General features: G+C 49.8%; 1 protein-coding gene across 3 annotated transcripts in view; it reads right to left on the reverse strand.

Annotated features, from left to right (window-relative positions):
- Positions 1-9875, reverse strand: part of CDH1 (cadherin 1) — a gene marked incomplete at its 3' end in the record, with an annotated part of 79344 nt that extends 69469 nt beyond the window's left edge. For all 3 annotated transcript variants that reach the window (XM_079723336.1, XM_079723337.1, XM_079723335.1), the window contains exons 1-2: positions 9749-9875; positions 8730-8844 (exon numbers count right to left, since the gene is read on the reverse strand). In XM_079723336.1, coding sequence (XP_079579462.1) covers positions 8730-8844; positions 9749-9802 — 169 coding nt within the window. In that variant the 5' untranslated portion in view covers positions 9803-9875. The remainder of the gene's footprint in view (positions 1-8729; positions 8845-9748) is intronic.
- Positions 9876-11556: the final 1681 nt, after the last annotated feature.

Here is an 11556-nt window from a genome sequence, read left to right on the forward strand (position 1 = left end):
GTTGCAGCATGAGGGATCTAGTTTCCTGACCAGGGATCGATCCTGGGCCCCCTGCAATGGGAGCATGGAGTCTTAACCACTGGACCACCAGGGGAGTCCCCCTCTTGGAGCTTTTGTACTAGTGGGAGGAGAAAGACAATAGACAGGTGAAATACATGTTAGATGGTGAGAAGAGCTACAGAGGAAAACAAAGCAAAGAAGGGGGAAAGGGTTATTGCCTCAAATAGGGTGTTCAAGAAAGACCTCATTGAGAGAGTGACACTTGAGCAGAGACGTGAAGACATAAAGGAGTGAGCCATGCAGGTAGCAGGGGGAAACTATTATTGACACAGGTAATAGCCAGTGCAAAGGCCCTGCAGTAGAAATGTGCCTGGTGTGTTCTAAGTACAGTCAGGACAAGAGGTAAGGGGTGGAGGTGGGCGGGGAAGCAGATCATGGAAGGCTTGTAAGTCATAGAAAACACTGGCTTTCGTTCTGTGTGAAATGGGAAACCACTGGCAGATTTTGAGTAGGAGTGATGCTTTCTAACTTAAATTTTAAAAACCATCACTGACTGAGTGGAGAAAAGACTGTTGGCAGAGGGGCAGAGGAAGCAAGAAGACCAGAAAGGAGGCTGTTGCAACATCGAGGTGAAGACACTCAAAAACGTCTTTTGGGAAAACTCTCCTGGGAGTCTGAGTGCCAAACCACACAAACAGGTGTTCTTCTTAGCCTTCAACTTGCCCAGGTATCATAAATCTGAAAGGGGATTGTTACAAGCTCTTCTAATTACAAAGCCCATTAATTATTATCTAGACCTTGGCCAGTTAACCACGGGGTCCTGTGCTGGCCACCATTTATGATTTTCCTCACGGGAACAGGTTCAACTCTTCAGGCAGCCCCCAGAAGTTCCCAGCAGTAACATCGGAGCTCACAGGGATCTGGGCACGCTCCCTCTATTCCCAGTGTGGACAGATCCACAGCCAGACCTCTGCCTGGTGCCCATACCTTGAGCTGGTCCCACTTGGAACATGAGTTTGTTTAGGACAGGTTCCCTCCCAACCCACCTTGAATGCCAGTATTATTGAATTTTCAGAGACTCAGAAAGTCGAAAAGAAGAAAGTAAAAGAAGTGCAGTTCACCTAGCATTTTTAGGAAGTGAAAGTCAAAAGGGACAGAGGCTGAAAATGGCTCAGAGGAGAAAGACAGAAGAGGTCCTTCAGAGGCAAAAAAAAAAAAAAAGCCTGAATTCTAGCAACACAATTAAAAGTAGCAAGATGCAAAAGGTGTAAAGACCTCTTTTCCAAAGGGCAGGAGGAACTCGCCTTAGAAAGGTGAATTAGTTTCACTGGAGATGCAGTTTGGCAAAGAGGCAGTCGAGGGGGTGGGAAAGGGCACGGGTTTTAGAAGACAGAAGTCCAGCTCTGCCACTACCTGGCTGGGCAACCTCAGACAAGTTGTCCAACTTCTGAGTCTGTAGGAGATAATGACAGTTCCCGTCTGGGCCACCGTGAGGCTTAACCAAGCTGTCAGGTCTGTGAGGACCCACTTTTGCAGGCCCCACTCCTGACACTGGTTAGAAACAAATACTTGTATTTTTATTTGTTGGCCGCCTCCAAATAAATACTCTCAGCATAGCCCTTCCATTACGTTCTCCTCCAGTGTGTGGGGAACCTGTAAAACCTCTGCATCTATTGACACAAGACTAAGGAAAAAAGACCACTGTCCTATACAAATTCCTACTGAAACTGGTGCCTGCTATTCTCTCAAGCTCCAGACCTGAAATTCCCAAATACCCTCATGATGATGCCACTTCTGGGTCCTTCAAACTTAACACTTCCCTAACCAAGAATAAATTTTCCTTCCCCAACTTGCTCCGACTTTCTCCTCTATTCCCAGCAAAGGATGTCCTCTCATTCACCAAGATCCAGGGGGTAAAACTGAGCAGTCCTCGCATCCTCTGAATATTTTCCCACCCCAGGGACATTCTCCAGCATATTGGAATTAGCCACTGAGGGAAGGGGGGTCTCAGAGAATTTCTGGAATCTCCCTGAGGGCCCCCAGCACTGGCTGCTTCTCTGGGCACCCCCTCATCTCCACCCCGTCTGCTCTAATTTGCGCCCGCAGAGCTCTCCTTCACCGGCACGGCAGGTCGACCGGCCTTATCCCTCCCTGATCAAGGGTGCCCTTGGATCCTTGGCCTCAGGATGGGCAACCAGATGTCCACACCCTGGCTGGCACTGGGTATTTATTCATCAAACATTCCTGATCTCGCCACTGGAGTCGTCCAGGACGATGAATCAGGTGGCAGCAGACTCCTGGGGAGCTTTTAAAAATGCCATGTCAGAACCCCACCTTCAGAGACTGCAGCTCAGTGAATTTTCAGGAGGTTTTTGAAGTGCTCCAGGTGATTTGATGCTTAGCCATGTGGGTAAACCATGGTCTCAGAGGCCGGGGCGGAGCGTTTTTTGGCAATGGGGAAAAGACAGGCACCCTTAAGCCATGTGTATTATGAAATGTTTAAAAACCAAGCCAAAGCTGCCAGGTTCAAGGTCACCCTGATTTCCTGAACCCCCCTACCCGGACCCAGTTGTACCATACCCACTCCTCCCACCCCAATTCTGAACAATATTCATGGGCAAGTCCACAGACAACCCCACTCCAGCCCTTCCCAAGCACAGTGCACAGTGGCAAGCAAGAAAACACCGCAGCATTTCCTTTCCTAGCAAAGGGCACTTTGGTCTAGTCACTGTTTGCTGTTTGCAGAGCAGTGTTTGCTTTAACACAGAAACAGGGAGAGTGAGGAAACTGGTTTGGCTGGTTTGCCGGGTGGGAGAGAGCACAGGGAAACGTTTGAACCAAAGGTAAAACAAGGGAGAGTCTCAAACAGAAGGCACCAAATACTCCAGGGGCTTTAATATGTAATATTCATTGGGCACTTAATACACACTGTGACATGGGTACTATTATGCCCATTTTACAGAGGGGGAATCTAAGGCTTAGAAAGTCCTTGGCCAATGTCCCTCAGCTGGCAACGGGCATTACCTGGATTTCAATCTAGGCAGTCTGACTCAAGAACCTTCTAAATGTTCTTGGGCCTTGGGAGGTGGGGGAGTGGAGGACTGAGGTAGATACAGGAAGGAAAGGGAAGAGGAAAAATGCAGAAAGAGGGGGCTTAAAACGCTCCCAACAGTAACAAGCAAAAGCTGAAGCATATAAAAGGAAAACTTACAACAGTAAGAGAGGAGAGGGAGGGGAGAGGGAGGGGAGAGGGAGGGGAGAGGGAGGGGAGAGGGAGGGGAGAGGGAGGGGAGAGGGAGGGGAGAGGGAGGGGAGAGGGAGGGGAGAGGGAGAGACACCACAATTTTTTTTAAATGGACCAAAGACAAAAACACTTTAAAATGTCTAACTGCCCTTCCATTTCCAGAATCGGGTTTGAGGTCTCCCCTCTCTGCCCTCCGTGGCTTTCAGAGGGAAGCACTAAGTACACTGTATCCCTGGGACACACTTATCACTATAGTCTGGCTTCAAGAGCCACTGGCTGGGCATGCAGCCTTCACAAGCATCTTAGAAAGTTCTAACAGACGCAGCTCTCCCTGCCAATTACAATCAGCGTTGAGCGCTGGCCCGAGGCCACAGTTTGAGAGGAAGAAAATAAGCCAAGGTATGAGGTAGTAAATATTCATTCATTCATTCATTTGTTGAAAATAATATGAGTGCCTTCTCTGTCCGTAAGAAATATGAGCCACCATTTAATGACTCTTTCCTGTTTCCTTAACATCCTTCTCACTCACTTTATGTTCAGTCCACATCGGCTTTATTCATTACTGTAATCCCAGGGTCCAGCCCAGTGCTGACACTCAATAGGCACTCACGTGTGTTGACAAGAGAATCCAAATGAATAAACAAATATGCATATTTAATCCTCACAACAAACCTATAAGTATTATTGCCCACCCCACCCCCCCAATTTTACAGATGGGAAACAGGCTCATAGAAGCAAAGTGATTTACCCAAGGTCACACAGCTAGTAGCTGAAATTCAAACCTGGTCTTTCATATTCATGGAACTATCCTGACCAGCCCTAGTCCATTCCCTTCCTTGAGAGCCTACAGCCCTGAAAGAAGATGGGGGTTGAGACAGAGTGGAAACCCAGAAAGTCTGGATTGTGATGGGTGTCTCTTAGGGATTTTTGGGTTTGGGCGGCTTCTGGGAGATGTGAGAGCTGATTGCTTCAGCATCTGGCTTATCTGGGGCTGCGCTTGGAAGGCTTAGAAGGAGCATTTCGGAGGAAAAGCCTCACCCAATAAAAGCCCCAGAAAGCAAACAGGGATTTCCATAAACACCTGGCAGAGGGGATAGGCAGGTCTAGAGGCCCCATACAGAAGCAGTAGGTGCCAGCCTTCCTTAGATGGCCTTGCAGGGCTCAGGAGTTTTCTGCCACTCCTTGTGCAGACACAAAGTCAAGGGCAGGAGAATGACTCATTAGTCTCCTTCCCCAGGGAGATTTGCACCAACCCTTGACACAGATGTAACAGAGGAGTGATGTTTAGGAGTTGGAGGGGTGAGGGAGTGGGGATCCTATGACATAAGGTGACCCCAAAGCAGGCTTCTGTATTTGTTTTTTAAAGCCTAGTTTAGGGACTTCTTTGGTGGCACAGTCGTTGAGAATCCACCTGCCAATGCAGGGGACACAGGTTCGATCCCTGGTCGGGGAGGATCCCACATGCCAAGGAGCAACTAAGCCCGTGTGCCGCAACTACTGAGCCCATGTGCCACAACTACTGAGCCCACGTGCCGCAACTACTGAAGCCCGCGCGCCTAGAGCCCGTGCTCCGCAACAGGAGAAGCCACCGCAATGAGAAGCCCGCGCACTGCTATGAAGAGTAGCCCCCACTCGCTGCAACTAGAGAAAGCCCATGTGCAGAAACAAAGACCCAGTGCAGCCAAGGAAAAAAAAAAAAAACTTAAAAAGCAAAAAAATACTTTAAAGAGAAGCCACCGCAGTGAGAAGTCCCCGCACCGCAAGGAAGAGCAGCCCCCAGGGCAGCCCCCGCTCACCGCAACTAGAGAAAGCCTGCATGCAGCAACGGAAGACCCAACACAGCCATTAAATACATAAATAGATAGATAGATAGATAAATAAATAAATAAAGCCTAGTTTAATTAGGGGGCCTGCATACTGTTTCCATCACCTTTCAGCACATCTTTTAGAAGGAGGAGGAAATGGGTGTATTTAATCCTTACAGCTGGACGCCTGTGAGCAAGGTCAATCCATCAAGCAATCAGAGCTCAAACCCAAAATATAAGCCCTGTTTGCCCAAGGTCAGGTGGAGGAGGAAGCAAAGCAAGGAAACCATCGGTTTGAAAGCCTGCCTGCTTTTTTTCCCCACCCCTCAATCAACTGAAAGCTGAGTGCACAAGTATTATCCTGAGATTGGAAACTGTCTAACAGCCTGGGTTTTTCAAACCAGTTTGTGCTTAAACAAACAAACAAACAAAAAAAGAAAATAATCAGAAACTCTAAAGAACCAGTTGTGGTTTTGGTGTCGTTTGTTTGTACATTCTCCATTCTAAAACGTAGAGAGAAATCAAAGGAATAAATACAAAGCTGAGTGAGACTGTGAGGTTAGCCATCTCACAGGGCACAGGAACGACCCCAGAAAACCACCCCAAGATCCCCTAAGTTTAATCAAAACCCTATTTGTGACACTCTTCAGCCACCTGTGGACTTAACGCAATAGGCTCCTTGTTCTCAGACTCCCATGCAGCAAATTCCCCACAGGGCCAATGTTTAAACCTGGTGCTAATGTTGCATGCCTCCATCTTCCTGGACCGTCCCAAGAGAATGAGGTCACCTCCCTAAATCCTGGCTGCCTTTTTAAATCACAAAGCCAGTTCCCTGAGATCGCATATGTGATTTTACCAGAAGGGCACTTTCATCTGATTCCACATTGGAGTGGTAGGAGACCCCATAGTCCAAAAAGGCCAAAAAAATTAAATGTCAGGAAATCTGTTGATTGAGGCTGGGTATGTGGACATAAAGGGGACTGGAACCAGCCACACAAGGGGCTTCCAGAGGATACTTCTCCCACCAACACTACCAGCTATAGGCCCCTTCCACTTCGCACCAGGTCTGGCCCACTTCCATCACCACCAGCCCCCCTCAGGGTCCTGCCCTATCAACACCTCTGCTCTCCAGGGTACATAGAGAAGATGATGCCTATTTCACGATGGACACAAATTGCCCAAATACCCTCTTTCTTTTTTTTTTGAGATTATTGAGAAGCGTAAAGAATGGGAGAAAGACCGGCTGTGGCTCCCTGAGCAGATCAAGAAATTGCCTTATGCTTCAGTCTCCTCATCTCAAAATAGAAATAACAATGGAACCCACCGTCACAAGGTTCAATGAGGTAAAAGATGTGAAGCACTTGTCCCAGAGTCTGGTTCAAAACCGAATAGGAGGGGCTATTAATAATAATATTTATGTCATTATTAACATGTAATAATATTATTACTGGTCAGATACAAAAGCTTGGTGGTGGTGGTGGTGGGAATAAAAACTAGACTAACCCACCCTTGGTGCTACCAGATGTCTTGGTGAAGGAAAACAAAGTGACCAACACTTGTGTTGTAACACCTCATACACAGATGCACACACCATTTCTAACCCTTGCCCCGAATTCAAGGTTCAGTCAACTTTGCCTCCTCCCAGAAGCCAGACTTCACTGCCCACTGATACCCATCAGAACACCCCAGGGCACCCACACTCTGCCACCTAAGTGCCCATGTCCCACAATGCTCTCTAAGCAGGTCCTGGGACATTTCTTAGCAACCTGCTGGAGTGTGAAATACCAGGGGCAGGGATGAAGTATCCCTATATCTCCTCAATCACTCCTGGGGGCCCAGCAGAACATCAAGCAGAGACTGGCCAAGTAATGGTGGACCCACTGCAAAACCAGGCAGACAACACTTCCTTTCTGACCCAATAGAAAGCTCCACACACAACACAGACATGACTCAGAAAAGCAAATATGTGGGCTTCCCTGGTGGCGCAGTGCTTGAGAGTCCACCTGCCGATGCAGGGGATACGGGTTCGTGCCCCGGTCTGGGAAGATCCCACATGCCGTGGAGCGGCCAGGCCTGTGAGCCATGGCTGCTGAGCCTGCGCGTCCGGAGCCTGTGCTCCACTACGGGAGAGGCCACAACAGTGAGAGGCCCGCGTACCGCAAAAAAAAAAAAAAAAAAGAAAAGCAAATATGTTTAATCAATCAAGCTTCAGTTTCTCTGTTTAAAAAAAAAAGTCTCCTACTGTTGGAACAACTTTCAAAGTTCAAAAAAAATTTCAGACAACAGCATGATTGCTGTAGATTTTTCACATGGCCAAAGACTGGAAGAATAAACAGTGAATTGCCTTAGGGGAATTGTGGGTGATTCCTCATTTCAAAAAGTGTTTCTTTTATTGTTATGATACTTGCCCTATCAACGAAATCAAGAGGGAGGAGAAAGTCCTTTGGTAGGAAATAAGCACCTGGGAATCGGTGAAACCAGAAGAGAAACCAACATTCCCTTGCTCTCACTCCTGGGCAACAGTGAAGTGAAACAAAGCAAACTCTAGAATCCTGATTATCACAGTGATAAGACCCAGAGGCACATTGTGTCCGTTTTCATTCCCTGAGTCAGAGCTACCAGGTTTTTGAAAAACACACACACACACACACACAAACACACACCATTATTCCTTGGGGGAATGGTACCTGTATCAAAATGTTTTCATCTCTATGAGCAAAAGCCACAGTCTGGTGACTAAGAGAGGGCTCCTCAGTCATCCCAGAGATGTTGCAGAACGGGGCCTAGGAGTCAGAGCCTAGCTCAGATTCTTGCTCTGCTGAACCTGGGGCAAGTGGGCTCCACCCTCCTGAGCATTTCCTCATCTGTACTATGGGAATTACCACCCACCCCCACCCTCTTCCCACACATCAGGATTTTGCAGCCTGAAATGATAGACTGTCTCAAAGTGGTCAGGATGGGCTTCCCTGGTGGTGCAGTGGCTAAGAATCCACCTGCCAATGCAGGGGACAGTGGTTCGAGCCCTGTCCCGGGAAGATCCCACAGGCCGCGGAGTAACTAAGCCGGTGCACCACAGCTACTGAGCCTGCGCTCTAGAGCCCACGTGCCACAACTACTGAGCCCACGTGCCACAACTACTAAAGCCCGCGCGCCTAGAGCCCGTGCTCTGCAACAAGAGAAGCCAGGACAATGAGAAGCCCGCGCACCACAACAAAGAGTAGCCCCCGCTCGCCGCAACTAGAGAAGAGCCCTCGCGTAGCAGTGAAGACCCAATGCAGCCAAAAATTTTAAAAAGTAAAAAAATCAGTAGCCCTGGAAAAATTATGTGTGTGTGTGTATATATATATATATATATATATATATATATATATATATAGAGAGAGAGAGAGAGAGAGAGAGAGAGAGAGAGAAAGTGGTCAGGACAATATGAGACACACTGAAGGCCTCTAATAAGTGCCCCCCATAACTAAGTCAACCATACAAGATAGCCCCCTCAACCCCAACTGCTCTATCATGGCAAAAGTTTAGATCCCTGCATCTGTGTAAATTACAAAGGGGTGTCACCTGAGCCAGGGAAGAAGGGGCTCGCCCAGTGCAGCCCAGGGGCATGGGAGCGCAATTTCTCGGACCTTCCCACTCCCACCCCACCCCGCTCAGGGACAACTGCGGCGCGCCCTCACCTCTGCCCAGGACTCGGCCTCTCTCTAAGTGCAGCCGGGGCACGGTGAACGTGTAGCTCTCGGCGCCAAAGCCGGGATTGCAGAGCTCCGGCTCCTGGCAGAGCCACGATGAGACCTACGGTAGGAGAAAGATATGGAACCCGGGTGACTTGAGAGGGTCCCCTCCCGCCCACACCGAAACCAACAGTGCCTCCCCTCCCTCGCTCCCGGCGCCAGGACTGTGGAAATGACCCACCCTCATGCCCATCCCCATCCCCCCCGGGCAGGCAGCCACGCCAAACTCTTTCATTCGGAAACCTGTGGCCGCCAAGCCCCCAGGACTTCCCAGGAGAGGCGGCTACTGGGTCACCTTCTCCAGACCTAGCACCCGTTTCCTTCCAGTCTCCTTTTTAATTTCATTGGAGGCATCTTTACGCTTCCAAATTCCACTTTCCCTACACCAGGAGAGCTCCCACTCTTAAGCCCAGTTCCTCAGACCGAGGGGCGTTCCAACCCCTTTTGACCCTACTTTCTTGTGCCGGGGACGTCCCCATACCTATTTACCGCCCTTTCTTTACAGGGCAGGTGCCTTCTTTATTGGTTCCCCTTTCCTTACCTCAGAGGTCGTTCCCACTACTCCCGGCTCCCCCCGGACTTGCACCAGGGCTCCCCTATCCCATACCCCGACGCCCACCCTACTCCATGCCCTCCGCTGCCCGCCCTTAGCCCACCCGGGTCCCCGGAGGCTGCAGTGAGGCGCGCCCCCCCACCTCAGGCATTTGCGGGAGGCAGTGGGCAAAGCCGCGCTCGCCCTTCACCCTCACCCGCTCCCACTCCCTTCTCCGTGGAATCCAGAGCGCGGCGCACTTTCCAGGCCATTCAGGCCCTTTGTACCCAAACTTTCTTGGAAGAAGAGGGACTGGGGATGACAGGAGAGAGGAAGGGACGACGAAAGAGAGGAAGGGGCTGGGGGCCGGGGTGCGGGGTGCGGTTGGTGGGTCCGGAGGGCGTCTCCTGCAAAGTCAGGGGACCCAACGTACCTGCAGCAACAGCAGCAGCAGGAACGCAGAGAGGCTGCGGCACGGAGGGCCCATGGCGGGCCGGGCGGGGGTCGAGTAGGGTCCGGCCGAGCTGGGCCAGGCTCGAGTCTGGCAGAACTTCCGCGAACTCACAAGTGCTTTGGGGTTCCGGACGCCACTGAGCTGGGCAGTGCCGCGGGAGCCAGGTGAGCCTCGACGGCCCCGCCTCCGGCACCACTGATTGGCTGAGGATGCACCTGCCCGGCCGCAGCCAATGAGCGGCGCGGCAAGGCCTCGGGCTTCCTCCGCTGGCTTGGGCGGACGCTCCGCCCCCGATCCCGCCCCCCAGCCTCATGCCGACCCGGTGACCGGATTGTAGAGTCAGAGCAGGGGGTAGGGCTCCATGATTCCTATTACCATCAGGTTTGAATACCAGCCTTGCGGTGGCTCACTAACACCTGGGGCCAGAAAGGATTTTACTCTTTAATTACTTCTTTTTAACTTCAGGTCTCCATCGGTTCGTGAGTCTGCAAATCAATTCACTGGGCGGGACCCCGCCCCCGCCCTTCAAAGCTTGTTTCTCCACCTTCCAGATGGGAATAATAATCACCGAACCTCCCTGTGTTGTTGTGAAGTTGTCATACAATTAATAAGACCAATGTTTGCTGCACCACAAAAGCTCGATACAGAGGTGAGGGATAATAATAGTTAACAATAGGTGCCAGGCATTAAAAGTTACTGTGCCAGGCTCTGTGCTAAGCATGACATTAACCATCTCATTTAATCTCATCTCAAAACAACACAAGAGGGCTTCCCTGGTGGTGCAGTGGTTGAGAGTCCGCTTGTCGATGCAGGGGACACGGGTTCGTGCCCCGGTCCGGGAAGATCCCACATGCCACGGAGCGGCTGGGCCCGTGAGCCATGGCTGAGCCTGCGCCTCCGGAGCCTGTGCTCCGCAACGGGAGAGGTCACAACAGTGAGAGGCCCGCGTACCGAAAAAACAAAACAAAAACACAAGAGCTGTGTTATTATTCCCACAACTGAGGCATAAAGAATTTGAAGCCAGGAGGAAGTGATAGAGGACTGGAACCCACCTCCCTCTGATTCCAGAGCCCCTATTCTATTAACTTCACCTCATGTGACCCCACAAAATCTCCAGCTGGAGCTGCGGTTTTCAATCTGTCCTTTAATGTTGACTGGAAGAGATCCATTAGAGATCACCCAAACCTTTCATTTGCAAATAACTCTTTCAGTGTCCCATGCAATGGACACCATCTTTCCCTTTACCCTTGAATCATGATCAGAACTACAGCACGTGTAAAAAGAAATGGTAATTATGTGATATGATGGGGGTGTTAGCTATGAGTTAGGTATGTGTTAGCTAAGTGTTAGTTACTATGGTAGTAATCATTTTGCAAGATGTGTATCAAATCAACATTTTGTACACCTTAAACTTACACAATGTTATATGTCAATTATATCACAATAAAGCTGGAAAAATACAATAACAAGAAACAAACAAACAAACAAAAGCACTACGTGTGTGGAGTCAGCCACTCACTAGCTGTGTGACTTTGGGCAAGTCAGTATTTTCACCTGTACAAATGGGTCCTTAGGAACTAATATAAGAAAATCACTAAGCAGAGTGCTTGTTGCCTGGTAGCAACTGCTCAGTGTTGGGTGTGGAGATTGTTCTTTGGAACGGACCACCCCCTTTCCCCCTTGCTCATGGGGAAGACCACGTTTACAATATTTCACCCAGAGCTAAAAGTGAATCTGAGCCCATTGAGGCTACTTTCTCAACTCCAGAGGAGACGCACTCTCTTGAA

Source organism: Hyperoodon ampullatus, assembly GCF_949752795.1.
Source record: "Hyperoodon ampullatus genome assembly, chromosome: 18".
In the NCBI taxonomy this organism is placed as follows: Eukaryota; Metazoa; Chordata; class Mammalia; order Artiodactyla; family Ziphiidae; genus Hyperoodon; species Hyperoodon ampullatus.